The sequence below is a fragment of the Anolis sagrei genome, chromosome 2, assembly GCF_037176765.1.
Source record: "Anolis sagrei isolate rAnoSag1 chromosome 2, rAnoSag1.mat, whole genome shotgun sequence".
Classification (NCBI taxonomy): Eukaryota; Metazoa; Chordata; class Lepidosauria; order Squamata; family Dactyloidae; genus Anolis; species Anolis sagrei.
Window position 1 is genome coordinate 19,946,684 of NC_090022.1, and position 27,027 is coordinate 19,973,710.

The 27,027-nt window shown below is 42.6% G+C and overlaps 2 protein-coding genes and 1 non-coding gene across 4 annotated transcripts; 1 reads left to right on the forward strand and 2 right to left on the reverse strand.

Annotated features, from left to right (window-relative positions):
* Nucleotides 1–243: 243 nt before the first annotated feature.
* On the reverse strand, nt 244–9,954 carry LOC132766763 (galectin-1-like). The gene is made up of 4 exons (XM_060761069.2): nt 9,894–9,954; nt 4,047–4,126; nt 1,463–1,634; nt 244–463 (listed from the first exon to the last, which is right to left on the reverse strand). Exons 1-4 carry the CDS (start codon nt 9,900–9,902, stop codon nt 317–319), a joined length of 408 nt encoding a protein of 135 aa, XP_060617052.2. The 5' UTR covers nt 9,903–9,954; the 3' UTR covers nt 244–316.
* Nucleotides 9,955–15,485: 5,531 nt separating this feature from the next.
* Nucleotides 15,486–26,902, reverse strand: LOC132765207 (zinc finger protein 420-like). Of its 2 annotated transcripts, none has more exons than XM_060759433.2 (5): nt 26,733–26,902; nt 22,794–22,869; nt 21,990–22,116; nt 20,100–20,180; nt 15,486–19,030 (listed from the first exon to the last, which is right to left on the reverse strand). In XM_060759433.2, the coding sequence occupies exons 2-5, from the start codon at nt 22,830–22,832 to the stop codon at nt 17,364–17,366; spliced, it is 1,914 nt and encodes a 637-aa protein (XP_060615416.2). In that variant the 5' UTR covers nt 22,833–22,869; nt 26,733–26,902; the 3' UTR covers nt 15,486–17,363. The 2 variants fall into 2 exon arrangements, with proteins under 2 accessions (XP_060615416.2, XP_060615414.2); XM_060759431.2 differs by having other exon boundaries at nt 15,486–19,033.
* LOC137096480 (U5 spliceosomal RNA) lies at nt 26,022–26,141 on the forward strand. Its single transcript, XR_010909481.1, has one exon. It is a non-coding gene; the product is annotated as a U5 spliceosomal RNA (small nuclear RNA).
* Nucleotides 26,903–27,027: the final 125 nt, after the last annotated feature.

The following is a 27,027-nucleotide window of genomic DNA, read 5'->3' on the forward strand; positions in this document are numbered from 1 at the left end:
CTGCACTTTGGGCCTATGTGCACGGCAATCTATCTGAAAAGCAGGCTTGGAGCCAGTACCAACTCCTGCCTGCCTTTCATATTGAGTTTATTTTCGTTCCAGGAGTAGCCTTCCTGTTCCGTGCCATCTGAATGGACGGAACGAAATGGAAACACAAATTAAACAAATGAGACAAATTTTGAGCCCATCACTACTACATGCATACAGCCCTGAAAGTTTAATAACATGACATTGACAGAGGTCTGGTACCATGTTTGCATTTATTTGCAGTTTTTCCAGCCAGAAACTGATATTCCCAAAAGGGTGCAAATACAATTCAATCGAACTTGACAGATCTGACACTGATGTCTCCCTCCACTGCAAAGTATTCGGCCGTTTCCAGCCCCAGTCGATTGGGGAACTTGATTTCGTGGCCTTCGTCGATCTTTACTGTCACCTCCTCAGCATTAAAGTGGACACAAAGCTGATATAAAGAAAGGCAGGATAGTTATGTGTTGCCCACCACCCAGAGGTCCTATTTATGTGTTTCCTCCATCGCAGGTATCCCAGTATTTCTTACTCTCTCCATTGGTGTGAAATTTGCATGATCCCACCCACTGTCTCTTCCTTAACCCTTTCCTACTCTTTTCAGCTCTGCACAACAAACAGAGCAGAACTAATCAGCAAGTAAACATACTAGAGGAGTTTGTGGGATTGACTCCACATGATGGAAGTTGTAGTTCACCCTGCATCAAGTCAGAGCACTGTGACCCCCATTGACAATGGACCTGAGCCACATTTGGCACACAGAACTCCCATGACCAAAGAAAAATACTGGAGAGGTTGGGGGGGGGGGGGGGGGATTCACCTTGATTTGTAGCCACTGGGATTTATAGTTCACCTGCAGTCAAAAAGTACTCTGCACCCCACCGATGATGAACCTGGATTTAACTTGGCACACAGAACCACCATGACAAAAATTAATGTACTAGAGGGGTTTGATGGGACTGACTCACCATGGTGAGAGTTGTAATTCATCCTGCAGTCAGAGAGCACACTGAACCCCAACGATGATGAGCAACTTGCCCAATGAGACAAACTTTTAAGTATTGATGGGAGTGTCAGGGGGTTAACCTGGTATGATGTGAGCATACTCACAACCTTATGCATTTTGTAAAATTTTAAAAAATGACTTCTAGTTACCCGGGCAATGCCTGGTACCAAAGCTAGTAAATAAATTAAATCAAAAATTTAAGCCCAAGAGATAGATCAAGTACAGGCTTCCATGCCAGAGGGGCAGTTATTCTACTGTGGGATTTTAATCTATATTTTAAAGGAGCAAGCCAAGCTTCCTTGGAATATTTTCTGCCCTTATAATTAGTTATAAAGTGAGGAGAAATAAGGATGCCTTACCAAAAAGTGCTGAAAACCTAGAAAATGTCCCTAACCCATTTTAAAGGTTACTTCTGTGCTTACAACTTACCTTGGTCTGTTCTCCCTGTTCAAAGGGGAAGATGGACTCTCGTACCTCCGAACCCCATTCTCTTTTCATCTTGGAGTTACACACAATGGTCCTGACATCTCCATGACTTTCAAAGCGAGCGTTGAAGTGAAGGATCAGATCCGAACCATCCCGGCCCAAGTTGAGGGCAAAACTAGCGAAAGGACACACCCAACATAAATGCTCATTTTGAACTCCTGGATAATAAACTGATTCAAAACCATACTTCTTCATGACAGGTCACCCTTAATTTTAGATACACACAAAAATTTGGATGAGTTTATTTAGAGATGAGGAAAATTACTTTAGATTTAGCACAACCATACTTACTGGAGATTCTGGGAGTTGTAGGTTTTTTTAAAGCAACATTTTCAAGTTCTTATGTTAAATACCCACTAACCACAATTAAGCCATGGCTTGCTGTTGGCCTAACAACTTTGCTTTGTTTAAACTATACATTGTTTGTTCAGTGGCTTTACCTTTTCCCTCAATAACCTCTTTTCCTGAAGAAAAGAGAAGGAGAAAAATAAACCAAAGCTGGAGGAAATATAAACTATTGCTCTTAGAGACCTCTGAGTCCAATTTATGACTACCAGCTGATTCCTAATCCATCTAAAATGCAGATGTGTGCTTTTCATCTTAACAACAGATAAGCATCTCAAGCTCTAATAAGTACCTGGGAAGGAATCCCACTGGAGCATTGCAGCACACCAAAATACCTGGGATTCACTCTGGACCATGCTCTGACCTACAAGACGCACTGCTTGAATATCAAGCACTACCTCTGAGGATACTTGCCATAGATGCAGGAGAGAATGCCTCTAGAACATGACCATATAGCCTGAAAAAACCTACAACAATCCAAAAAAGTGGGTGCTAGAAAAAAATAATACAAAAGCTGACTGGCACAACCTGGGGATCACAACCAGACACAGTGAAGACATCTGCCCTTGTGTTTTTCTATTCTGCTGCTGATTACACATACTCCATGTGGAACACATTGCACCATGTTAAAACAGTGGATGTGGTTCTTAATGTGACCTCTCCCATTATTACAGGCTGTCTATTCGCCCAACACCGCTGGAGAGATTACACTGTTCAGCTGGAATTGCATCACCTGACATCCGTCTAGAAGTAGCAGCCAACAATGAAAGGACCACGGCAGTGATATCTCCGACCCATCCTCTGTTCAGATATCAGCCAGCATGCCAACACCTTAAATCAAGAAACAGCTTTCTAAGATCTACAGAGATACTCGCAGGAACACCTCAGCAAGCGAGAGTCCAAAGGTGGCTGGCAAAAACACAGAACCTCAATCCATGGCTGATACCAAATGAGAAACTCCCCTGGGCACACAGAAGACAGGGTGACTTGGAAGGCTCTGAACAAACTGTGCTCTGGCACCACAAGATGCAGAGCCAATCTTAGAAAACGGGGCTTTATTTATCGTGTCATCAGCAACCATACCATTGTATTACATTTCTAACAGAACAAAACAAACACACAGATTTTTTAAAAAAAGAAAAACGAAAAAAACAAGCAAACAAAAAAACAAACCACAGATTTTGCAAACTTGGTAGTTGGTTAAATGTCTTTTGACCAGTATCTGGCCACTTGGAGTGCCTCTGGTGTTGCCGCAAGAAGGTCCTCCATCGTGCATGTGGCAGGGCTCAGGGTGCATTGCAGCAGGTGGTTAGTGGTTTGTTCTTCTCCGCACTCGAGAAAATGGGGCTACAAAGTGGAGTCCACAACATGTGCAGAGAAGAGCAAACCACCAACCACTTACTACAATGCAGCCTGAGCCCTGCCACATGCACAATGATGGACCTTCTTACAGCGACACCAGAGGCACTCAAAGTAGTCAGCTTCTGGTCAAAGGAAATTTAGTATAATGCTAAGTTTTTTAATACATTATAACTGTACCCTCAATTCGCTTCTGACACAATAAATCTATATAAATAAAAATGTAATGCTCGTTTGTGAGATTAACAGAACTCAAAAACCACTGGACGAATTGACACTAAGTTTGGACACAATACACCTATCAGGCCAACAAGTGACCATCACTCATAAAAACACTGAAAAACACAGCAAAAGAGACTTAAAAAGCAAATATATATATATTACAATGCATGTGCAAAACCACATATCTACACATATACCTAAATATATACACACATATACACACAAAGTACATATACACAGACTGGGCCACAGCAATGCGTAGCAGGGGATGGCTAGTAAATAAATACATTTATGATTGTAGCAATAAATCTTTGTTCAATGGGATTCACACCCACCGTATTGCACTACTTTATCTGCTCAAGTAAAGGATCACTTCTAGGGAAAATATCTTACCCAGAGATAACTTACCATACCCTCTTTAACAACTGGAAATGATGTTTTGTCCGAAATTAGGATTTTGTATGAACATACCTTATAATGCTTCAAATGAATTATGTGGGCTAAAACTAAGGTGTGTTGTTCTCAGCTGCCAACCTAGCAACTCTAACTCAGAAATAAGTGTATCAAGGCAGGTGTGCCCACATATAACACTAATACAAACCTCTTTGCATCTGGTTCAATTTTCCCCTTCACTTTGATGCAATCTCCATGCTTGATTGACAAATGGGAAAGAGCCATTTGCTGGGGAAGGAGAACAACAAAAATGTTAGTATATTCAGTCTAGTTGACGGTAGAAACACAATTTTTCCACACTGGTCTGTACAGTTCTATCCTCCACATATAGACATATCACATTCACCATATAGGAATATGTTTCATTGCAATTGTGTGCCATGCAATATCCTAAACATAGTAAAAAGTTCAGAAATGTATCAATGTATGATGCAGAAAATCTGAATAATGCCCTGACGCCACAAAACACAGAACTGTAGAACTGTAGAACGCATTATCACAGGGTGTCTGCGCCCTACACCACTAGAGAAATTACACTGCTTAGCCGGTATTGCACCACCTGACATCTGCCGGGAAGTTGCAGCCAATAGTGAAAGGACCAAGGCAGAGACATCTCCAACTCATCCCTTGTTTGGGTATCAGCCAGCACGTCAACAACTTAAATCCAGACATAGTTTTCTTAGATCTACAGAGACACTCGCTGGAACACCTCAGCAAGCAAGAGTCCAAAAGTGGCAGGCTCAAACCCAGCACCTCAATCCGTGGGTGATACCAGATGAGAGACTCCCCCCTGGGCACACAGAAGACTGGGCGACTTGGAAGGCGCTGAACAGACTGCGCTCTGGCACCACGAGATGCAGAGCCAACCTTCAGAAATGGGGCTACAAAGTTGAATCCACGACATGCGAGTGTGGAGAAGAGCAAACCACTGACCACCTGCTGCAATGCAACCTGAGCCCTGCCACATGCACCATGGAGGACCTTCTTGCGGCAACACTAGAGGCACTCCAAGTGGCCAGATACTGGTCAAAGGACATTTAATCAGCTACCAAGTTTGCAAAAAATTTTTTTAATGTGTTTGTTTGTTTTGTTCTGTTAGAAATGTAATACAATGTTCTGGTTGCGGATGACACGATCAATAAAATAAATAAATAAGCCTCTGCCAAAGAGGGCTGTTGTCTCACCAAACTACAACTCCCAGGTATCCATAACAACTAATGTGAAGTTACACATTCTACAATATAGATGCACTCAAAAGGTCATATTTTGCTGACACCTAAAATTAACAGTTTAGGCTTCTCACTTGCAAGGCATACAAGGGTATTTAATTCTGCACACAGAGGCCAGCTGAAAGAACTGAATGTCATCTCAACCAGGATGTTGAGAAAGTGACGTTTGAATTAAAATTCCCGTCAAGCATCACAATGAACCGAGAGAGTCCTGGGAACTCTTTCAAAAAAGTAAGTATTCCAAGCTCTCATTTCAGCACTGAAAAAAGGGTCGTGTCATCCTAGTAGTTACGAATCAGAGAATATGGTACTACAGGGATTCTCAAACTCTTGTCCAAGGTGTCAAGGGACACATTGGCCTTATGGATACAGAGGGCCAACTATATTTTTTACATAGTGGTTAGTGCTCTTTAGTTTTTGCCCAATTTAAGTCTTCAGGTGTTACTGAATGACAACTCCCATTGCTTTTGATTATTTGTGATTCAGGCTTGGAATAATGGGAATTGCAACCCAGCAGCACTTGTGGTCTGAGATTGGGGAAAGGTTAAAGGACATTTTAAAGCCTGGTATCATATCCACAAGCCTTGTAGCTTAATTTCACCCCCCCTCTCCTGACTAAACATAACAAACTGCAGACTTCCAGATGTTACTGAGGTAGACATTCTGAAGTGCTTCACATACTGTTGATCTACAACTAGTGCAGTGTTTCCCAGCCTTTGGTGCCCTCCAGGTACTATTGCACGGATTGCTGGGAGTTGCAGTTCAATAAAAGGTGGACAGCCACACAATTAAACCCAAATTACGAATCTGATATATGCCAAGTAGGAACACAGTGCAAGAATACAAAAGTTGCTCTTCCTCACTCAGTTCATCTTCTGAAATTAGATTTTTTTTTTTTAATGTCAGAAGCGACTTGAGAAACTGCAAGTCACTTCTGGTGTGAAATAATTGGCTGTTTGCAAGGACATTGCCCAGGGCAAGCCTGGATGTTTTACTATCCTGTGGGAGGCTTCTCTCGTGTCCCCACATGGGAAGCTGGAGCTGACAGATGGGAGCTCACCCTGTTCCCCAGATTTGAACCGCCAACCTTTTGGTCAGCAGTCTTCCCAGCACGAGGGTTTAACCCATTGCACTACCAGGAGCTTCTGAAATTTGATGAAATCAGGTTAAAGGTACCTGAGTGAGTGAAGGAGAGAAAGAGTGATTCACCTGGAATTTATGTTCATTATAAGCTTTCTTTGTGAGGTTAATCAGTAAAGAAAGACTATGACTCCTTGTTTGAGTTCTTCCACTGGAAACTGCCAGGATCTCTTTCACAGTTCCAAGGCTGCCTCTTTTAGGATTGTCTGTATCAGTTTAGTCTTTGGAACTAAGAGTTTTCAGGTTTAGTCACTGGCCGTCAGATCGGAAAGCCAGATTACACCCTTTTTCATGTATGGCAAAGCAACTCCCTCAAGCAATGCTGATATAAGCAGTCCCCTAGTTACAAACAAGATAGGTTCTGTAGGTTTGTTCTTAAGCTGAATTTGTTTATAAGGTGGAACAGGTACATATTTAAAGTGTAACTTCAGCTGATGGGTCAACACCCCTGTGGTGTTTGTTTTGCTGTCTGTGCCCCTGTTCAGAAGCTTTCACCTCACTTCCTGTCTCTATGAGAAATAGATTTTGAAAAATTTGGCTTGTTGTGGAAAAAAAGATTGGTTAAAAATCTTCAGTGAAGACCCCTTTTCCCCACGATAAGAGTGAATTTCCCTTCCAAGGTGTAGATTGCTTTCACTTTCTTTTGTTCCATCCCCCATTCTTAACTATGAATTGTTTGGAAGTCAGATGTTTGGACCTGGAACGGCACAGTGTCCAATTCTGGGCACCACAATTCAAGGATAGTGACAAGCTGAAACGTGTCAAGGGAAGGGCAACCAAAATGATCAAAGGCCTGGAAGCCAAGCCCTATGAGGAATGGTGGTGGAGTTGGGTATGTTTAGCTTAGAGCGGAGAAAGCTGAGAGGGGAGATGATAAACCATATGCTTTAGTATTTGAGAAGATGTCATATGGAAGGGCAGGCAGGCTAACTACTGCTCCACAGATTAGGATACAGAGCAATGGGTTCCAAAAATATATAGCTTTTGAAGTTTTGTCACAGAATCAATGTTCTGTCTCTGAATAACACAATTTTCTCTGTGTTTTGTTTAATTGCAAGCTATGTTTTATAAGGGGATCCCTGGTGGCAAGCCGGTTAAACCACTGAGCTGCTGAACTTGCTGACCATAGAATCATAGAGACCTCGTGGGCCATCCAGTCCAACCCCATGCCAAGAAGCAGAAATATTGCATTCAAAGCACCCCTGACAGATGGCCATCCAGCCTCTATTTAAAAGCTTCCAAAGAAGGAGCCTCCACCACACTCCAGGGCAGAGAGTTCCACTGCTGAATGGCTCTCACAGTCAGGAAGTTCTTCCTTGTGTTCAGATGGAATCTCCTCTCTTGTAGTTTGAAGCCATTGTTCCATGTCCTAGTCTCAGCAGAAAACAAACCTGCTCCCTCCTCCCTATGACTTCCTCTCACATATTTATACATGGCTATCATGTCTCCTCTCAGCCTTCTCTTCTTCAGGCTAAACATGCCCAGCTCCTTAAGCCGCTCCTCATAGGGCCTGTTCTCCAGACCCTTGATCATTTGAGTCGCCCTCCTCTGGACACATTCCAGCTTGTCAATATCTCTCTTAAATTGTGGTGCCCAGAATTGGACACAATATTCCAGGTGTGATCTAACCAGAGCAGAATAGAGGGGTAGCATTACTTCCCTATACTCCTATTGATGCAGGCCAAAATCCCATTGGCTTTTTTTGCCACCGCATCACATTTTTGGCTCATGAGGACCCCAAGATCTTTTTCACATGTACTGCTCTTGAGCCACGCATCCCCCATTCTGTATCTTTGCATTTCATTTTTTCTGCCTTAGTGGAGTATCTTGCATTTGTCACTGTTGAACTTCATTTTGTTAGTTGGCGGTTGGCGGTTCGAACCCGATGAGTGGAGTGAGCTCCCGTTATCAGGCCCAGCTTCTGCCAACCTAACAGTTCAAAAACATGCAAGTATAAGTAGATTAATAGGTACCGCTTCTGTGGGAAAGTAACGGCACTCCATGTATTCATGTTGGCCATATGACCTTGAAGGTGTCTACGGACAACACCGGCTCTTTGGCATAGAAATAGAGATGAGCATCATTCCTCAGAGTCAGACACGACTAGACTTAATGTCAGGGGAAACCTTTATCTTTACTATGTTTTATAACAGCAATATTCAAGAGTTCTGGATTCTTCTTTTTTTTAAAAAAAAATTGCAATTGGACTCTGTATTTATGGATTCCACTATCCATGGCTTGAATTAAAAAAAAAAATCCAAAGAGCAAACCTTGATTTTTCTATTTTATACATAAAAACCCAGTTTATTGCACCGTTGTATATAACAAGACTTGAGAAATGACAGGTTTTGGTATCCACAGTAGATCCTGGAATTAAATTCCAGTGGATACCAAGAACGCACTGTACTTTGAGTCTCTCAAATAACACTATGTAACACGATTTTTGTTCCTGATTTATAAATATCATTTCCTAATTGGTTTTATCAGTCTGCAAAAACTTTGTTTTTGTGGGAAGGACATCTTGCAGCACATTTTGCTCTAATTTTTCAATAAATATCTCATAAGAGTCTAAACCAATTCAACGTAGTTTGTGAGAAATAACAACTATTTTCAAAATAAGTCCCTAATTTCAATACAATTTAAAACGAAATAACACTTTCAAACCTGGAATAGAAAAAAATAACAAATGTTGTTACATAGTGTAATAATTCCCTTTTTTAAAAAAAATCTTCCCAGGGTTCATCATCTACACTGTACAATTAATGCAGTTAGACATCACTTTAAAAGCTATTACTCTACACTATGGAATTACAGAACTTGGTAGTTTTTCAATGCCTTTAGCCTTCTGTACCAAAGGCCCCACTATGGCACTGTGAGTTAAACTGTTGAACTGCTGAATTTGTTGACTGAAATGTTGGCGGTTTGATTCCGGGGAGCGGGGTGAGCTACTTCTCTTAGCCCCAGCTACTGCCAGCCTAGCAGTTTGAAAATATGGAAGTGTGAGTAGATCAATAGGTATGGCTTTGGCAGGAAAGTAACAGTGCTCCATGCAGTCATCCTGGCCACATGACCTTGAAAATGTCTACAGACAATGCCAGCTCTTGGGCTTAGAAATGGAGATGAGCACCACCCCCCAGAGTTGGACACAACTAGACTTAATGTCAGGGGGGAAATGTTACCTTTACCAAAGAGTGCTGGTGCCTCATCAAATAGCAAATCCCAGGATAATAATAAAATAATAATAATAATAATAATAATGTAATAACTTTATTTTTATACCCCGCCACCATCTCCTCTAGGGGACTCGGGGCGGCTTACAAAGGGACAAGCCCAAAAATTACAGATAAAACAAAGACATAATCAAAATAAATTACAGATAAAACAGGATCCCATGGTATGGAGCCAGTTAAAGTGGGACCAAACTGTATTAATTCTAAACTGTGTAGTTGCACTCCAAATATCTTTAATTCAGTATTTTTCAGCATCTGATATCGTTTAGAGGTAGCATTAAAATGTGCAGAAGTCATTTAATTTAATCATTAAAACAAATAAACCAAAAAAAGAGATATCTCACAAATTATCAACAGATCTACTCTCCAGCCCTTCCGGCTCCAAAAACAACTTACAGTTTCCATTGAAAAAGCTCAGTGACTCAGCTCCAAATGAGCAAAAGAAAGTCTTGTTTGCTCTACTTGTGAGCTTTAAACAATGGTTAGGAAAAGGCATTACTCCCTTCCAGCCAATGAGGAACAAGCCTGTGAACACCAACCAATCAGAGTAGTTTCCATAGCATTGAGCCCTGGCTGTAAAATGGTGTCAGACTGCATTACGTGTACAGTGTAGATGTGCCGAAAATCAGTGCTTGGAATAAATGTGTTACTGTGTGCAAATACTTGTATATGTGTCTATGTGCTTTGCCTTCAAGTTGCCTGTTAGTTGTCCCATTGGTTTCATAGGGTTTTCTTAATTAAGAAATATTCAGAGTTGGTTTTCCCAGTTCCTTCTTTGGAAACAGAACCTACAATTCTTGTTATTCATTGGTGGTCTCCCATCTAAGTCCTAACAAAGGCTGATTCTGCTTAGCTTCCAAGATCAAGTAGGATCAGGTGCCTTCTGTTGTTGTGCATCTTCAAGTTGTTTCCAACTTACGGTGATCCTAAGATAAGCCTATCATGTGGTTTATGGAGATGCAAGTGTGTGACTCACCTAAGGTCACTCAATGTGTTTCCATGGCTGAGCGAGGTGTTGAATTCTAGTATCTAGATTCATAGTCCAATACTCAAACCACTGCACCATGATGAGTTGTTATTTGTAATAATAACTACATTATAATGCTTTTTCTAATTTTTAAGGAAAATACTCATTTTCAAGGGTAACTTTTAGTTACTTTTATAGTTATAGAAAATGTATTCTTATTAATACTGATTGTGTCAACAATAATAACCTTGTTTATCCATATCTTTCCTTTTCCCCAACACTGGAAACCAAGGCAGTTTATGGAAAGTAAAATAAAGATAATCAGATGCAACATTAAAATATTTTCTAGTTACAGGCATTGTATTCTTAGTATCACTGGTGGTGACAATAACAATACCATTGTTGAAGGCTTTCAAGGTCAGAAACATTGGATTGCTGTGAGTTTTCTGGGTTGTATGGCCATGTTCCAGAAGCAATCTCTCTTGATATTTCACCTACATCTATGGCAGGCATCCTCAGAGGTTGTGAGGTTACAGCAACCCAGTAACAATACTCTTGTTTATTCATATCTATTTTTGCCCAAGGTGAGAAATTAAGGCAGCTTATGAAAAGGGAATAAAGAAAATGGTAAGTGCTTCATACAGCTTTTTAAAAGAGTTGTTTCACTCATAAACATATACTATCTCAGAATTAAAAATAGCTTGAAACACACCCATTTAAAAGGCAACTCAATGGAGCTTATTCCCAGGTTAATATGTATAGCAGGTGTCCTCAAACTTTTTAAACAGAGGGCCAGGTCACAGTCCCTCAAACTGTTGGAGGGCCGGATTATAATTTGAAAAAAGCATGATTAATTCCTATGCACACTGCACCCTCCTGTTCAAGGAGCTCCACTGGCTGCCGTTTATTTTCTGAGCCCAATTTAAGGTGCAGGTGCTTACTTTCAAAGCCCTAAACGGTTTGGGACCATCCTACCTGCGTGACCGCATCTCCGTCTATGAACGCACACGTTCACTTCGTTCATCCGGAGAGGCCCTGCTCGTGATTCCGCCTGCATTGCAGGCATGCTTGGTGGGGACACGAGACAGGGCCTTTTCTGTGGTGGCCCCCCGACTCTGGAACACCCTCCCAAAAGATCTTAGACAGGCCCCTACATTGGCAGTCTTTAGAAAGAACTTGAAGACCTGGCTGTTCCTATGTGCCTTTCCAGATTAGTAATCTCCACTTTAGTAGAACTAAGATTGCTGCACACCGCACACTGCACTTACCCTATAATCCTACATACCTCCTGTCACATCAGCACTTTTAATCTTGTACCCATTACTCTGGCCCGGCCCAGTTTTATAGTGTCTTGATGTATTGTTTATTGCTTGTTGTTAATATTGCTTTAACTGTTTTTAATTTGCTTTAGGTGTTGTATTGTTGTGTTGTGTTTTGAGGCCTTGGCCTATGTAAGCCGCATCGAGTCCTTCAGGAGATGCTAGCGGGGTACAAATAAAGTTAATAATAATAATAATAATAATAATAATAATTGTAGTGCAAAAAACACTTAAAATCAATACAAAGATTAAAATGAAGAACAATTTTAACAAATATAAACTTATTAGTGTTTCAATGGGAAGTGTGAACTTGCTTTTGGCTGATGAGATAGGGTTGTTGTTGTTGTTGTTGTTGTTGTGTGCTTTCAATTCATTTCAGACTTTGATTGACCCTGAGCGAAAGGCAGGTAAATGACCTTGGAGGGCTGTATCCAGCCCTCCGGCCTTAGTTTGAGGATCCCTGATGTATAGAGTCATGTGCGTACTGGTTTTGAAGTGTTGGACCAAAGACTCTGGGGCACAATGCTACAATGCTTTAGGCAAGATCTGGGCATACACTGCAAAGCATTTCAGTTCAGGAGACCTTTTGCGTGTCTCAAGGATTTCACAGCTGGAGGCTTATCAGGCTAGAGCTGTACTCCCAAATTCCACAACCTTGAGCTGAATACCTCCTTGTTGTTAGAGCTTTTGTTGCATTCCTTAGCCAGCAAACAAAGGATTCCCCCAGGCGGGAATCAGCCAGGCTTTGAAGCTGCAAGGCTATTACATGTGAATCAAGGTGGCCAATTGCAACATTTACACTTGGTTCCAACAGACAAGAGTTCTTTCCCCCACCCTGGGCATTCCAGAGATATATAAACCTCACTTGCCTAGTTCCCAACAGACCTCACAACCTCTGAGGATATCTACCATAGATGTGAATGAAATGTCAGCCTGGAAAATTCACAGCAACTAAGAAAGGACTATTGAAATCATGACCTATCTATGACCAAGGTGTTTACAAGATGCTGCGTTAGTCAGTACTTGGTTTGGCTAGAAAGCTTCAGCTTGGGTGCTTGTAATCACTGCATGTGCCTTCAGTTTGCCTGTTGATGTAGGGCAGTGGTTCTCAACCTGTGGGTCCCCAGGTGTTTTGGCCTACAACTCCCAGAAATCCCAGTCAGTTTACCAGTTGTTAGGATTTCTGGGAGTTGAAGGCCAAAACATCTGGGGACCCACAGGTTGGGAACCACGGCTCTATAGTCACCTCATGAATTTCATAGGGTTTTATTAGGTGAGGAGTGCTCAGAAGTGGTTTTGCCAGCCCTTTCCTCTGAAAGGTAGCCGACAGCACCTGGTATTTGTTGGCAGTCTCCCACGCAAGTACTAACCCCAGCTGACCTTACTTAGCTTGGATCTTGGATACTCAGCAGTATTGTCAAACTATAACTACAGGAAAGTCAATCACAGGTAAAGTGGCATTAATCCAGTTATGATGCAGAGACTTGTTTTGAAGGCAATCAGACTAATACTAGTCATTATCCATTCTCGTTATGCCCTCTGAAATTTCATATTGTATGGCTTTGGAAATGAAACTAGTCCCCACCTGCGTCTTGTGCTAATTACATATAGACATTTTTAGATGTGAAACCCGTAGTTTAAAATCCCCATTGCTTTACTTATGTAAAGAAGCTGTTTTGACAGGCCCTCCCTGTGAGGCAGCTACCATATTATTTTCCACGGCTTTACAAAACACTCTTATATGTATTCTACTGAGAAATGTTAGCTGCTAATTGGTTTGGCTCGGTCTCTCATCACCCTGTTTGCCCCAGAACGTATTGCGATCATGAAATTAGTCTTAATAGGCCCCTAGATGAATAAAGCACAAGTCATAATGAAGTGATAGAAGTCATTGAAATTTATGAGATAACATTGTTGCATATGTCAAGACATGTTAACACCAATTTTGTTTCTGCCAATTACTTTGGAATTTGCATATTGCATATTAGCAGCAGAGGGAGAAAAAGATATTACTACGAGGGTTGAATGAAAAATAATGCCTCCACTTTCGTAACTCCTCAACAGGTGGCAGTACTGGTATGTGGCAGGTACTGGCTTGTTCAGTAGACTCTCCTCTACAGTTCCATTTTGGCGGGAAGCCTTAGCATTGACTGGTTGTGTTGTTAAAGTGCAAAGTATGGAACCCTGCGCAGACGGTCGGTCAATGCAACTTAAGCAACGTGCAATCATTGAATTCTTGACAGCAGAAGGTGTCACCCCAAAGGAGATCCATCAGAGAATGCAAGCTGTTTATGATGATTGTGTTGATGTGAGTACTGTGCGTCATTGGGCGAGTAAGTTTAAAGATGTTGAGGTGGGAACATCTGACTTGTGTGACAGACAAAGTGTTGGATGTCCTGTGACAGCAACCACCGAGTTTCACAAGCAAAAGGTTGACAGATTGATTCAGGACGATCGTCATATCACTCAGAGAGAAATTTCAAGCATAATCAGTATTTCACCTGATCATGTGGGTCACATTATTGCTTTGCTTGGAATGCCTATGGTGTTGCTATAAGAAGCTCCTCCATTGTGCATGTGGCAGGAGCTCAGGATGTATTGCAGTAGGTGGTCTGTGATTCGCTCTTCTCCACACTCGCATGTCGTGGACTGCACTTCGTAGCCCCATTTCTTAAGGTTGGCTCTGCATCTTGTGGTGCCAGAGTCCAGTCTGTTCGGTGCCTTCCAATTCACCCAGTTTTCTGTGGGCCCAGGAGGGAGTCTCTCATTTGGCATAAGCCATGGATTGAGTTTCCAGGTTTTAGCCTGCCACTTTTGAACTCTCACTTGCTGAGATGTTCCTGTGAGTATCTCTGTAGATCATAGGAAGCTATTTCTTGATTTAAGGCATTGGTGTGTTGGCTGATATCAGAACAGAGGATGGACCAGAGATGTCACTGTCTTGGTCCTTTATTATTGGCTGCTACTTCCTGGTGGGCGTCAGGTGGTGCAATACTGGTAAACAGTATAATTTCTCCCGTGGTGTGGGGTTCTACTCCTCACTGAGTCTGAAGTCTGCTGTGTACCTTTGGTTAAGGTACTCTTTCGCAGTCTGATTTATTTCACAGGGTTATTGTGAGCATTAAAGGCATGTATACCATCTTGATCTCACTGGAGAAAAGGCAAGTCTGCTCTTTGCAGGGAACTCTGGAGTTTGAATTGTCAACAAGCAGGTTCTGTCTTATGTCATCATTAGACGCAAGTCTTACCAAAAGGCAAGATAGACTTGTCTGGAAGGCCTTTGAAATAACCTATAATCTACCTCTTGGACCCAAGTTGTAAAAAGCTTTATAGAGTGTAAGTAGAACTTTGAACAGCACCCAGAAACAGACCGGAAATTGTCCTAGTTAGTTTAGGGAGTCATGTGTTCTCCATAACCAACCTTGATCAGCAGTCCATAATATTAGACTAGGTGAACTGTCTGAATACTTTTCAGATGTGTATATACAGCATGACCTCTGTATCCACAGGGGATAGGTTCCCAATCTGACCATCTATGAGCTATAACCTTGGATATGATCAAATGTGATTATTTTGGTTAGTTACTTTATTATTAACCTGCCTTTCCCCCAAAATAGGGCTCAAGGCAAACAACAATTTCTGGTCCCAGCACACTGTGTTCTGAGGATCTGGAGATTGCTAAAGAGTCCTCACAAACAGATAGACAATATAAAAAGATGTATTTAACTTTGCAATTACAAGAAACACACAGATCTGAATCACATTGGTGAGAAACAACCAATATCAACATCCTGCTTAACCTCTGGACCTCAAGGAAATTTATACAACAGGAAGATAAACTTGCAGCTCTATTTTCTTTACATATTTATGAAGCAGAGGAATTAATGCATTTACAAACTCCTTGTGAGAAAGAGCTTCATATCACACAGTCATCACATTCTAGATACATTTGTTCTATCTATATTTCAAAACCTTGATATATTTTTTAAAAATGTACTTGCATTGTTTTTCTCATGGTGTTATCTTTTCTATAGAACACTTCTCACTAGGTTGTGTTTTCGGGGTAAACCTTGACTTGTTTCATATCCCAACTTTCAGTGGGGGCTCCAATCCATTTTTAATGTTTTTGCTCTGGGTGCTTAAAAATCCATTTTATATCAGCCCACTATGGGGGGGGGGGGGCTCCCCAGGCTCCCCATCATTTTAGGCATTTAATCTGTTTTACTCTACAGGAGAGGTGCTCAGCTGCAGGCAGGTGTGTGCCTTAAGGAGTTTTCTAACCTGTTTCTATTCTAGAGGAGAGGCACTCAGCTGCAGACAGGCACACACGCTTTCTGAGCCTGCACACCACACACACACACACTCTTTCCGAGGCAAATTCTGACATTCTTATTCTAGAGCAGTGTTTCTCAACCTGGGGGTCGGGACCCCTGAGGGGGTCGCAAGGGGGTGTCAAAAGGGTCGCCAAAGACCATTAGAAAACAATATTTTCTGTTGGTCGTGGGGGTTCTGTGCGGGAAGTTTGGCCCAATTCTATTGTTGGTGGGGTTCAAAATGATCTTTGATTGTAGGTGAACTATAAATCCCAGCAATTACAACTCCCAAATGTCAAGGTCTATTTCCCCCAAACTCCACCAGTGTTCACATTTGGGCATATTGAGTATTCATGCCAAGTTTGGTTCAGAACCATGATTGTTTTAATTTACAGCATTTTCTGGATGTAGGTGAACTACAACTCCCAAACTTAAGATCAATGCCCACCAAACCCTTCCAGTATCTTATGTTAGTCATGTTCTGTGTGCCAAGACTGGTTCAATTCCATCATTGGTGGAGTTCAGAATGCTCTTTGGTGGTAGGTGAACTATAAATCCCAGCAACTACAACTCCCAAATGACAAAAAATCCACCCCAACCCCACCAGTATTCAAATTGTTTGCCTTGTCTGTGTGTAACGGCACTGAATTTTTGCCAGATATGTGTTCTGTGATCTGCCCTGAGTCTCCCTCAGGGTGAGAAGGCTGAGAGGAGATATGATAGCTATGTATAAATATGTGAGAGGAAGCCACAGGGAGGAGGTAGCAAGCTTGTGTTCTGCTGCCTTGGAGACTAGGACACAATGGAACAATGGCTTCAAACTACAAGAAAGGAGATTCCATCTGAACATGAGGAAGAACTTCCTGACTGTAAGAGCCGTTCAGCAGTGGAACTCTCTGCCCCGGAGTATGGTGGAGGCTCCTTCTTTGGAAGCTTTTAAACAGAGGCTGGATGGCCATCTGTCAAGGGTGATTTGAATGCAATATTCCTGCTTCTTGCCAGGGGGTTGGACTGGATGGCCCATGAGGTCTCTTCCAACTCTTTGATTCTAAGGGCAGAATATAAATACTGTACATAAATAAATAACAGTCTTACTCATCTCTGTTAAATTCGAGCCCATGACTTCCTTGATCGAATCAATCCACCTGTAATACAGCCTTTGTCTTTTCCTACTATCTTCATTCTGAGTTGTATAATCTATTCCAGTAAATTGTGTCACTTTATGAGATTCCTAAAATGTGGTAGTTAAATCCACTTAAATTATTTTCTATGCTACATGAATTTTTTGATGGGAGAGAAGTGTTCCACTCTGCTTGAAGCCCTTTCCGCACTCCAGGCATTTAAATGGCTTCTCTCCAGTGTGAATTCTCTGATGGATGTTAAGTTTATCCTTCCTCCGGAAGTTCTTTCCACACTGCGGACACTTGAACGGCTTCTCTCCTGTGTGAACCCTCTGATGTGAAAGGAACTTATTCCTCCACCTGAAGCTTCTCCCACATTCTGGACATTTAAAGGGTTTCTCGCCGGTATGAATTCCATGATGTTTGCTCAGCGCTCCGATGTCGCTGAAGCTCTTCCCGCACTCCAGGCATTTAAATGGTTTCTCTGTCTTGTGACTGCGTTGGTGCGAAACCAAGGATTTCTCCTCCAGGAAGCTCTTCCCACACTCTGGACAGGTAAATGGTTTTTCCCCAGTGTGAGTCCTTTGGTGGGAGTTGTAGTGTGACTTCTGCCGGAAATCTTTCCCACACTCAAGACATTTGAAAGGTTTCTCCCCTGTGTGAATTTTTTGGTGTACGGTCAGGAACTCATTCTTCCGGAAACCCTTTCCACACTCCTGGCACACATATGGTTTCTCCCCAGTGTGAATCCTCTGATGGGAGTAGAACTGATTCCATTGCTGGAAGCTCTTTTCACACTCTAGGCATTTAAAAGGTTTTGTTCCATCCGTTGTTGTGTTATATGGTTTCTCCGCAGCATTCACATGAACGTTCTGGTGCGAAACCAGCTTCTCTCTGTGCTTGAAGGTCTGTCCACACTCCTGGCACTCAAAAGGGGTATCTCCAGTGTGGATTCTTTGGTGGATAGTAAGAGTTCCACTCTGAGTAAAGCTTTTTCCACACTGCAGGCATTTAAAGGGCCTCTCTCCGGTGTGAATTCTTTGATGAGAAGTTAAGCTTCCATTCAAACGGAAGCTCTTCCCACACTCCAAGCATTTAAATGGTTTTTCCCCAGTGTGGATAGTCTGGTGGGTGGTAAAACCTTCCCTTTGGCTGAAGGTCTTTCCACACTCCAGGCAAGTAAAAGGCTTCTCCCCCGTGTGAATCCTTTGATGTTTGGTAAGCGTCCCACTATCGATGAAGCTCTTTCTGCACTGCAGGCATTGATAGGGCCTTTCCCCTGTGTGAGTCCTCCGGTGTACGGTAAGCTTCCCATTCTCGGTGAAGCTTTTCCCGCATTCCAGGCACGTAAAGGGTTTCTCCCCACTGTGTGTCCTTTGATGTGAATTGAGCGTGTCCCTTCGCAGGAAGCTCTTTCCGCAACGCAGGCATTTAAATGGTTTCTCCCCAGTGTGGATCACTTGGTGCCTGGTGAGCTTTCCACTCTGAGTGAAGCTCTTCCCGCACTCCAGGCATTTAAAGGGTTTCTCCCCAGTGTGGGTTTTCAAATGATTCTCAAGGATTGATCTGTGAGCAAACCGTTTCCCACATCCGGGGCACTCCTTCCTTTTGTCTCCTTTTTGCATTTTTTCGTGGATTTTATTTTCAGAGGTGTCTACATCCAGAGAAAGTCTGGACTTATTCTTGCTCTTAATTTGTTGGCGTCCTTTCTGTTTCTTTATTTTCTCCTGAGTCCACATATTACTTTGCATGCCTGGACACTTATCCCTTTCTCTCTGTATCTGATGTTCTTTCCTGTTGTTTGCTGTGTTTTCTGCTGAAATGGAGGGTGAAAAAATAACATGGATACATTAAGAAAAACTCAGAAGCTTTGAAATCATGAAAAAGCCTAATCAGCTAACATGGAGACTACAACAATATAAAACTAGATGCAATTCAAAGAGGGGGAAATTATTTTCTTTAGGGCATTCACAGAAGCAACAAGAAAAAAGGAACAATCTCCCCTCCTGGTTATGTGGGTACTCAATCTGACATCCACAAAGGCACCTGCAATGCATTGAGAGACTCTATTGTATAATAAATCTTATATTGTATAATAAATCTTATATTGTATTGTCGAAGGCCTTCATGGCTGGAATCACTAGGTTCTTGTGGGTTTTTTCGGGCTATAGGGCCATGTTCTAGAGGCATTTCTCCTGACGTTTCGCCTGCATCTAATGAACAAAATCTGGCTACCAGCATTAAAAAAACTCTAAAATTACAACAGCAAAACAGCAGAGAGGAAACAACCAGGCACATCTTAACACCTCTCAACTAAAGATTTTCCCAGGCTCAGCCAGGCCTTCAAATGCTAATGAAGGTGGTCAGTTGAAACATTCACACCTAGCTCCAGCAGAGAAGAGCTCTTTGCCCCACCCCAGCCATTCCACAGATATATAAACCCATTGTCCTAATTCCAACAGACCTCACTACCTCTGAGGATGCTTGCCATAGATGCAGGCGAAACGTCAGGACAAATGCCTCTAGAACATGGCCCTATAGCCCGAAAAAACCCACAAGAACCTAGTAAATCTTATATTGCTGAAAAAATAATATATAGATTCAAAAAGTGGCTATAACAGGACATTTTATCAAAAGCATGTAAGAAGACATTGAGCCTGCTACAATTGAGGTTCAATTGATTACATTTGTGTTTAAGACTGATCCAGTGTGTGCTGTGTAGTGTTTTTATGTATTTAATCGGTTTTAATCGGTGAAGCAGTGGGTTAAACTGCTGAGCTGTTGAACTTGCTGACTGAAAGGTTGGTGGTTCAAATCCGGGGAGAGGGGTGAGGTCCCACTAGCCTGTCAACTCAGGGAACTGCCCCAATCAAAGCACTTACCAGCATATTTCTTCTGGAAAAACTGCTTGTTTCCTTCTTTCAACCAGGAAATGAGGCCAGGCTGAGGCAACACAGAATGTTCTTTGGAGGAAACAAGAACAAAACAATTATTTTGGTATTCAGAAAATATAAGTTAGCTATCTCAGCTTCCCAGAGCAGAATCCTCATGTACTTGAAGCTGTTTCAGATTTTTGCATGCTTTAGTTGTGAAATATGATGAGGTTCCTATATTTGTAGGGGACAGCTTCTCAACAGTTACCTGAAACTGGATATGACTGAATGCCATAACACTGCTTGACCTTTGCTCCTAGACTACCTTAGAGTTGCATTAGAGAACCTAAAGATATCTAGAGAGGCACCCTGTTTCCCCCCAAATAAGACCTAAATGGATAATAAGCCCTGGCATGATTTTTTTTATTTTTGCATGTACCCAAAACATACTTTAAGCCCCAGTTAAGATCATTAGACAGACAGATACATTTACCAATAGTACATCCATTGCAACACATGACAGACATATTGAATCATAAAATAATATTAAAATATAATCCAAAATAAATAAATATTATTGACATTAATACTTGAAATAAATGATAATATAATGAAGAACAGGTCAAAGAATGATTCCTGAATGAATGACTGCTCATCTTAGGCATGTAACTGGAGGGGGGGGGGGGGCATGAGGGACTTCACCCCCCCCCCCCCCCGAAATTCTCAGGATAGTCCGTGAGAAGGCCTTACTGGTACATTATTTAAACTGTTATGTTTGATCATGCTCAATATATCCCATATGCATGGGGGTATTGGGATAACGAATCAAAAGGATTGCTAGGGTACATCCTCAGCCCCAGTTCCCCGAATCAAAATCCTGGCTACAGGCCTGTCCGGACTATTGGTTTGGCAATGAACAAACCATTCAAGGACCATTTGTGCACAGAAATCAATGACCACGTTGAAAATAGAATACAAAGAAATCAGTGTGGAACCTGCAAGAGGTTGTGACTTGGGTGAGAAAATCACTGACAGCTGTACTGCCAATGCATGATGAGATGGATAAGAAGGAGAGCTCTATTTCTGAACATGAGAGATGGGGGGCAAGGATTCTACATGTAATTCAGGCTGGAGTTTGGGGTTTTGGAGAGTTATGACAATGGCAGCCACCTCTCCACAAAAGTCAACATTGACACTGAAATTCAACACCGCCTGAGCTCTGCGAGAGCAGCATTTTTCCGAATGAAGCAGAGTGTTTGAGGACCGGGACATCTGTAGGGATACCAAGGTGCTTGTTTATAAAGCTATTGTTCTCCCAACCCTGCTGTATGCCTGCAAGACGTGGACAGTCTACAGACGTCACATGCAACTCCTGGAACGATTTCATCAATGCTGCCTCCGGAAAATCCTGCAAATCTCCTGGGAAGACAAGCGGACAAATGTCAGCATGCTGGAAGAAGCAAAGACCACCAGCACTGAAGCGATGCTCCTCCGCCATAAACTCCGCTGGACTGGCCACATTGTTCTGCAGTTGCTCTACTCTGAACTCAAGAATGGAAAACGGAATGTTGGTGGACAGGAAAAGAGATTTAAAGACCTTAAAAACTCTGGCATAGACACTGAGAACTGGGAAGCCCTGCAAATGGAGGGCGAAAGAGAGAAACGTGCCAAGAGGAAGGCACGGCAAGCCAATCCCAACCGGGACCGCCTTCCACCTGGAAACTGATGTCCTCACTGTTGGAGAAGATGCAGATCAAGAATATAGCTCCACAGTCACCTACGGACCCACCCCCAGGATACCACTGTTGGAGGACCATCATCCTCAGACTACGAGGGATTGCCTAAGTAAGTGTGTGTGTGTGTGTGTGTGTGTGTGTGGAGGAGGAAAGAGATCCTTACCCAGAGATACCACTGTTTCATAATTCACCAGCATAACTTCCCTATACAGCGCTTTTTGACGCGGAGTCAGCAGAGACCATTCCTCTTCCCTGAAATACACAGCCACCTCCTCAAAGGACACAGGGACCTCAAAGGGAAAAAGGACTCACATTCTCATCACAATATATACAGATTATCTACATAGTTTTAGAAAATTACAAACAAATCTGTAAAAACACAATGTTATGGGAATCATTTTAAAATCCTTTATCTCTGACCTCTGTTTCCAAATATTCCTCTGAGTTCTTATTATAAATTAAGCGTCCATTATCTCAAATTCCAAAATCTGAAATGATCCAAAATAGTGACACCCCTGCTTTCTGATGGTTTATTATACAAAAATGTTGGTTTTATGCACAACAGTATGAAAAAATATTGTATAAATTTACATTCAGACTAGGTGTATGTACACATGAAACAAATGGATTTTGTTTTAGATTCTATGAGCTTCTATTATTTTAATACTCTTCAAACAAACTGCAAAGTCCATATTAGGTGACATGCCAGCTTCTCCTACGAGTTTTAGGCTAGGCCTGGGTAAGTCTTATCCATTCAGCTAAGTTAATAATTGTCCCTCCAAAAGAAGAAAACAGGTTGGTATGTTTGGGTTCTTCCCTATGTGGCTCAAATAACCACACAAACTATTACTGGAACACATCCATCTTTTCCTAGTGAACAGCTTTGATGGTTTCAGACAAAGCAAAATACAGCAATTCACTCAGAAGTAAGAATTCATGTAATTTTCTCCAATTAATCCTCTCTTACCTGAGTGGCTTCCATAACGTCTCTCTGTCTTTGAATCATACCAGTATGACTGTGACCAGTGATATCTTTCTTCTACCTGTGAAAAAGTCAAAGAAGAACAAAAGAGTGATTTTGATCCTGTAAACATAGTTCCTGCCAAGTCTGATCATCTTTAAAAAAAATGATAAAAGCTCAGCCACAATTAGATCTGGTGCTGGGATCACATGTTTCTGGACTTTGCGTGGTTGATAAAATGAAACACAAGAATATAGGATGAGTGGCACCTGGTCTGAAAACAGTCCATGTGAAAAGGGATCCAGGGGACTTGGTAGACCACAAGCTCAACATGAGTCAGGAGAGTGATGCAGCAGCTAAAAAAAGCAAATGCAATTCAAGGCTGCATTAATAGGAGTAGAGGGTCAAGATTGAGCAAAGTCAGACCTCACCTGGAATGACACTGTGTCCAAGTCTGGGCAAAGCAATTCAAGACAGATATTAGCAAGTTGGAATGCATCCAGAAGAGGGCAATCAAAACGATCAAAGGTTTGGAAACCAAGCGTTCTGAGGAATGGCTTAGGGAGCTGCATATATTTAGCTTGGAGAAGAGAAGGCAGAGAGGGGACATGGCATGTTTAAACATTTGAAAGGATGTCACATTAAGGAGGAGGCAAGCAGTTCTTTCTTTCTTTCTTTCTTTCTTTCTTTCTTACTTTCTTGCTACTCTGAAGACTAGGAGCCCTTTCACACAGCTGAATAAAATCCCACATTATCCGCTTTGAACTGGAATATATGGCAGTGTGGATTCAGATAACCCAGTTCAAAGCGGATCTTGTGGGATTTTCTGCCTTGATCTTCTGAAGACCCTTCCACACAGCCCTACATCCCAGAATATCAACACAGAAAATCCCACATCATCTGATTGTGGATTCAGATAACCCAGGTCAAAGCAGATATTACGGTATTTTCTACCTTGATATTCTGGGATATAGGGCTGTGTGGAAGGGCCCTGGGTTTTCAGCTCTAGGGGTCCTTACACACAGCCATATACTCTAGAGCAGGGATCCTCAAACTAAGGCCCGAGGGCCGGATACAGCCCTCCAAGGTCATTTGCTCGGCCCTCGCTCAGAGTCAACCTAACACTGAAATGACTTCAAAGCACACAACAACAACAACAACAACAACAACAATCCTATCTCATCAGCCAAAAGCAGGCCCACACTTCCCGTTGAAATACTAATAAGTTTATATTTGTTAAAATTGTTCTTCATTTTAATTATTGTATTGTTTTAAAGTGTTTTTGCACTACCAATAAGATATGTGCAGTGTGCACAGGAATTCATTCATGGTTTGTTTGTTTTTAATTACAATCTGACCCTCCAACAGTTTGAGGGACTGTGACCCGGTCCCTCTGTTTAAAAAGTTTGAGGACCCCTGATCTAGAGTATCAAGGCAGAAAGTCCCACAAGACCAGCTTTGAACTGAGGGCCCTTCCACACAGCCCTATATCCCAGAATACCAAGGCAGAAAATCCCACATTATGTGAGTGTGGACTCAGATAATTCTAGGCCAGTGGTTCTCAACCTGTGGGTCCACAGATGTTTTGGCCTTCAACTCCCAGAAATCCTAACAGCTAGCAAACTGGCTGGGATTTCTGGGAGTTGTAGGCCAAAACACCTGGGGACCCACAGGTTGAGAACCACTGCTCTAGGCCCCTCCATGCAGCCCTATATCCCAGAATATCAAAGCAGAAAATTACATATCATCTGAATGTGGGCTCAAGTAACAGTTCAAAGCAGATACTGTGGGATTTTCTGCATTGATATTCTGGGATATAGGGCAATGTGGAAGGGCATAAGATGAATAAAATCCCATATTATCTGCTTTGAACTGGGATATATGGCAGTATGGACTCAGATATTCCAGTTCAAAGCAGATATTGTGGGTTATTCTTCTTTGATATTCTGGGTTATATGGCTGTGTGGAAGGGCCCTAAGTTATCTGAGGGCCCTTCCACACAGCCCTATATCCCAGAATATCAAGGCAGAAAATCCCACATTATCTGAATGTAGACTCAGATAACCCAGTTCAAAGCAGATATTGTGGGATATAGAGCTGTGTGGAAGGGCCCGAGGACACAGAGCAATTGATTCAAGTTGCAGGAGGACAGACTCCACCTAAACCTTGGGGCCCCTTCCACACAGCCTTACAAAATCCACACTGAAGTGGATTATATGGTAGTGTAGACTCAGGGCCCTTCCACACAGCCCTATATCCTTAGAAAATCAAGGTGGAAAATCCCACAATATCTGTTTGGACTGTGTTAGCTGAGTCCACACTCAGATAATGTGAGATTTTTACCCTTGGTATTCTGGGTTACATGGCTTTGTAGATGGGCCCTGAGTATATGTTGGCATATAACCCAGTTCAAAGCAAATAATCTGGATTTTATATGGCAGTGCAGAAGGGGCTGCCATGTGTGATGGTGTCCCCTTTGCTGGAGGTTCATAGAATCATGGAGTTGGAAGAGACCCCATGGGCCATCCAGTCCAACCCCCTGCCAAGAAGCAGGAATATTGCATTCAAAGCACCCCCAACAGATGGCCATCCAGCCTCTGTTTAAAAGCTTCCAAAGAAGGAGCCTCCACCACACTTTGGGGCAGAGAGTTCCACTGCTGAACAGCTCTCACAGCCAGGAAGTTCTTCCTAATGTTCACATTGAATCCCCTTTCTTTTAGTTTGAAGCCATTGTTGCATTGCGTCCTAGTCTCCAGGGCAGCAGAAAACAAGTTTGTTCCCTCCTCCCTGTGACTTCCTCTTATGTATTTATACATGGCTATCATGTCTCTGGAGCCCCCAGTGACGCAGTGGGTTAAAGCGCTGAGCTGCTGAGCTTGTTGACCAAAAGGTCACAGGTTCGAATCCGGGGAGCGGCGTGAGCATCCGCTGTCAGTCCCAGCTTCTGCCAACCTAGCCGTCCAAAAACATGCAAATGTGAGTAGATCAATAGGTACCGCTCTGGTGGGAAGGTAACAGCGCATCCATGCAGTCATGCCAGCCACATGACCTTGGAGGTGTCTACGGACAACACTGGCTCTTCAGCTTAGAAGTGGAGAAGGGGACCACACCCCAGAGTTGGACATGACTGGACTTAATGTCAGGGGAAAACCTTAACCTTTACCTTATCATGTCTCCTTTCAGCCTTTTCTTCTTCGGGCTAAACATGCTCAGCTCTTTAAGGCACACCTCATAGGGCTCTGGTTTCTCTTCAGATTGTATAAATCTTTCACCTTTTACTAAAGATTTCCGTGGGGAGGAACATTTATGAGTTCTCCAGACCCTTGATCATTTTAGTCGCCCTCCTCTGGACACATTCCAGCTTCTCAATATCTCTCTTCAATTGCGGTGCCCAGAATTGGACACAGTATTCCAGATATGGTCTAACCAAAGCAGAATAGAGGGTTAGCATGATTTCTCTGGATATAGACACTATGCTCCTATTGATGCAGGCCAAAATCCCACTGGCTTTTTTTGCCACTGCATCACATGGTTGACTCATGTTTAACTTGTTGTCCACGAGGACCCCAATATCTTTTTCACACACACTGCTCTTGAGCCATGCGTCCCCCATTCTGTTCCTAAGCAGAGGCTGGATGGTCATCCGTCAGGAGTGCTTGGATTGTGACTTCCTGCTTGGCAGAATGGGGTTGGACTGGATGGCCTCTGAGGTCTCTTCCAACTCTAGGACTCTTGTGTTTTATTATCTGCAATTTTGAAATTAAGCTTTGACTGCATATGTACACCACAGCCCCCTATATCCACTGTGATCTCTCCTTACCCTCAAAGAGAGGCCAATATGGGTATCAAATTGCTACCCCAGAATTTGAAAGACCCCCCATGGCATGCCTTTCCTTTTCCACCCCAAGCCCCCCTTCCTGGAGCCAAACCTTGCTTTGGACTCACCTAAAAAGCCCCTTTGCAGCCTCTGAGTTCTGAATTGCTTCCTCAGACTTAGGGGGATGGAGCAGCATCCAGAGGAAGTGACGTTTCCGCTTCTCTCTAGGAGTGGAAATCCTATCACTTTAACTCTTCTTGAGAAGCAAGTGGTCTGCAGGCTGATGCCATTCAAACGCTGCAGCTGCTTTCTAGAGAACGCGAGGGCGGGGCTTGTGCCAGCCAATCAGGGCCCAGGGAATGCTTTGAAGGCGGGGCTATGGGGAGAAAGCATCTGGCAGAAGGCAGGTGAATGAGAGAAGCA

Bases quoted from the DNA above. Each gene is read 5' to 3' on its own strand.
- LOC132766763 (XM_060761069.2), bottom strand. The intron at 1,635-4,046 runs GTTTGTATTAGT...TCCTTTCGCTAG, and splicing joins ATTGAACCAGATGCAAAGAG to TTTTGCCCTCAACTTGGGCC. The intron at 464-1,462 runs GTAAGTTGTAAG...TCTTTATATCAG, and splicing joins AACAGGGAGAACAGACCAAG to CTTTGTGTCCACTTTAATGC.
- LOC132765207 (XM_060759431.2), bottom strand. From the start codon at position 22,832: ATGATTCAAAGACAGAGAGACGTTATGGAAGCCACTCAG. The intron at 20,181-21,989 runs GTAAGGATCTCT...TTTCCTCCAAAG, and splicing joins TGAAACAGTGGTATCTCTGG to AACATTCTGTGTTGCCTCAG. The intron at 19,034-20,099 runs GTAAGTGCTTTG...CCTCCATTTCAG, and splicing joins TTTCCAGAAGAAATATGCTG to CAGAAAACACAGCAAACAAC.